Source organism: Hydra vulgaris, chromosome 12, assembly GCF_038396675.1.
Source record: "Hydra vulgaris chromosome 12, alternate assembly HydraT2T_AEP".
In the NCBI taxonomy this organism is placed as follows: domain Eukaryota; kingdom Metazoa; phylum Cnidaria; class Hydrozoa; order Anthoathecata; family Hydridae; genus Hydra; species Hydra vulgaris.
In genome coordinates, this window is record NC_088931.1 from 24,381,914 (window position 1) to 24,384,272 (window position 2,359).

Sequence of the window (2,359 nt, forward strand, 5' to 3'; positions counted from 1 at the left end):
GTTTTGTCAACGGTTGCTCAAGTAGAGCAGACCGTGGCAAAATGTCTTTCCATAGCTTATATTCTTTCCAAGTGAGAACTTGCTTTGGTCCAAACAAAGTAATCGCAAAATTTACTTTGCACACAAACATTTGTGTTTGAACCTGGTAATAATGTGCATGAGATTTTTTCAAATGCAGTTTGCCATAAACATTCTCCAGTGATGACCTTTTGTCTACGCAACCCTGAATATCTATATCTCGAAGACAAAATGGGCATTTTATTTCTAATACTCCTTTGCCACAGCAATTACAAGATACTAATGAATCTGGAGTTGCTCCTTAATATGAGTTGTTGTGGTCGATATGTAGGCCACTTTTAGAAATTTTTAATTCAGTATGCTTGTCTTTGATTAAGTTAGTATAGCAATCTAGAGCTCCTGATTCGTGCTGACACCCCCAGTCTGTAGCCGCTGTTTTAAACTTAAGTAATGAAGGATAGCATATAGATTTTACAGTGCTTATTGATGGTTTTAAGGGCGAAGTAATGCATGCTTTCTTCATATTTAAAGAAGTTATTCTGCCTGCGCGGAATCGAAACCACATGTGGCTTGCAGCTTGACTTCTAGTCTGCTCTTCTACAAGTTGACACGCTTCCTTAGTTGTAAGCAGCGTGTTACTAGTTAGAATTTGAGTACACAACTCATCTATATCCTCAAGTGTTGCTGATGTGCCTCGGTCTCTCCGTAGTTCTACAGAAACCCAGGGGTACAAGGAAGATAATAACCTAGGAACGTAAAATTCAACAAAGTTAGGTACTATTGACAGTATACTTGGTTTAGCGCCAGTGTCATGTAATTTTTGAAAAAGATTGTTCATTTCCGTAGTGTTGGGAGGTTCTACAAACGGAAGAGGCTGTAAATAATATTGTCTAATAGGTGTCTGAGATAACTTATTATCAAGATTCTTTTTCATCGTTGTTGCCGATGTAAAATCAATGTCTTTTAGCCTAGAATATGTTACTTTCTTCACATTTGATGGTAGCATCCAGTATGCTGCTTCTTCAGTAACAGTTCGGCTTTTCTCTAAGCGCACAGAAGCATCTATTGCAAAGAGCGTGGCACTGACATGAGTACATGTTTCAGCTAAACCTGCCATACAGTTGCAGTGTGCAGCTAAAATATTTCCACTCTTTTTAGCAATAATCCAAGGTTGTAGTGGTGGCCGGCTGATACTCTGAGAGTGTCTCACCTGAACAATGAATGATATATATTTGAATATATATATATATATATATAAATATATATATATATATATATATATATATATATATGTATATATATATATATATATATATATATATATATATATATATATATATATATATATATATATATATATATATATTTTTAATAATATATGTGTACGTGTATACTTAAATTGTTGATATTGCTAATTCCTACCTTGGCTTTAACAATGACACGGTTATTCACAACATAGCTTGCCAAATCAAAAACCCAACCGCTGACGAACTGGTAGTATGCATCTAGAGATTTATAAGATTTTAATTCATTCATTGTATAAGCACTTTTTGTGTAGATGCAATAGTTTACAATGTCTGGATACTCCACGGAAGGAAGTGATTTAGGATTTGTGTTCCATTCGCTAAATTTCAATTTATAAGGGTCTACCCCACTAACAAGCTGTAATTTTGCAACATACCGAATTGCAGCAGCACCCTGTAATGTTTGAGCATATTCCTCCATTTTGACAACAATATATACAGTGAAACACCTATTGTTGAAATAAAAAAATATATAATATTTTGGATTTGGAAAAAATTAGACGACTTGCAGAAGATCCATTTTTGTGGAGGATTTCATGGACATTTACTTCTAATTTTAAGTTTTTGGGGTTTACCCGCTCCCACCTCGATATCTTATAGGCTTATTATCATTGTAATGGTTCCTATGGAAAGAAAAAAACTACACTTTTGTTGAGTTTTTGAAACAGATTTTTTTTCATTAATAATGAAATTATATTGTACACAATTAAACAATACTAAAAAAAGTTGATTATATATATATTTTTAAATATGCTGTGTAAATTTGAGCATATTTTCAAGGTGTACTCATTGAAAAACTTTGCTTTAAGAAAACACAAAAATAAAAGCATAAATAACTAATAAGTCACAAAAACTTAAACTCTTTTTAATATGAAAGAATCTTCTTTTTTGGCTGACTTAAATCAACTAACCCTTTTTTGACTGCTTTTAAGATTTTCCATCATTCTAAACTTTGAGTAAAAACTTTGCTTGAGCTGTTTTTGTTTTCAGACATCAAAAATAGCTTAAGAAGCATCATAGAATTCAATAAGACAAAA

At 32.6% G+C, this 2,359-nt stretch overlaps 1 protein-coding gene across 1 annotated transcript; it reads right to left on the minus strand.

The window, feature by feature from the left end:
- Positions 1-319: 319 nt before the first annotated feature.
- Positions 320-2,117, minus strand: LOC136088020 (uncharacterized). The gene is made up of 2 exons (XM_065811659.1): positions 1,441-2,117; positions 320-1,228 (listed from the first exon to the last, which is right to left on the minus strand). The coding sequence occupies exons 1-2, from the start codon at positions 1,741-1,743 to the stop codon at positions 320-322; spliced, it is 1,212 nt and encodes a 403-aa protein (XP_065667731.1). The 5' UTR covers positions 1,744-2,117.
- Between the last annotated feature and the right edge of the window lie 242 nt (positions 2,118-2,359).

Excerpts from the sequence above, each read along its gene's own strand:
- LOC136088020 (XM_065811659.1), bottom strand. The coding sequence starts at position 1,743 with ATGGAGGAATATGCTCAAACATTACAGGGTGCTGCTGCAATTCGGTAT. Across the intron at positions 1,229-1,440 it reads GTGTCATTGTTAAAGCCAAG|GTGAGACACTCTCAGAGTAT; the intron begins GTAGGAATTAGC and ends TTCATTGTTCAG.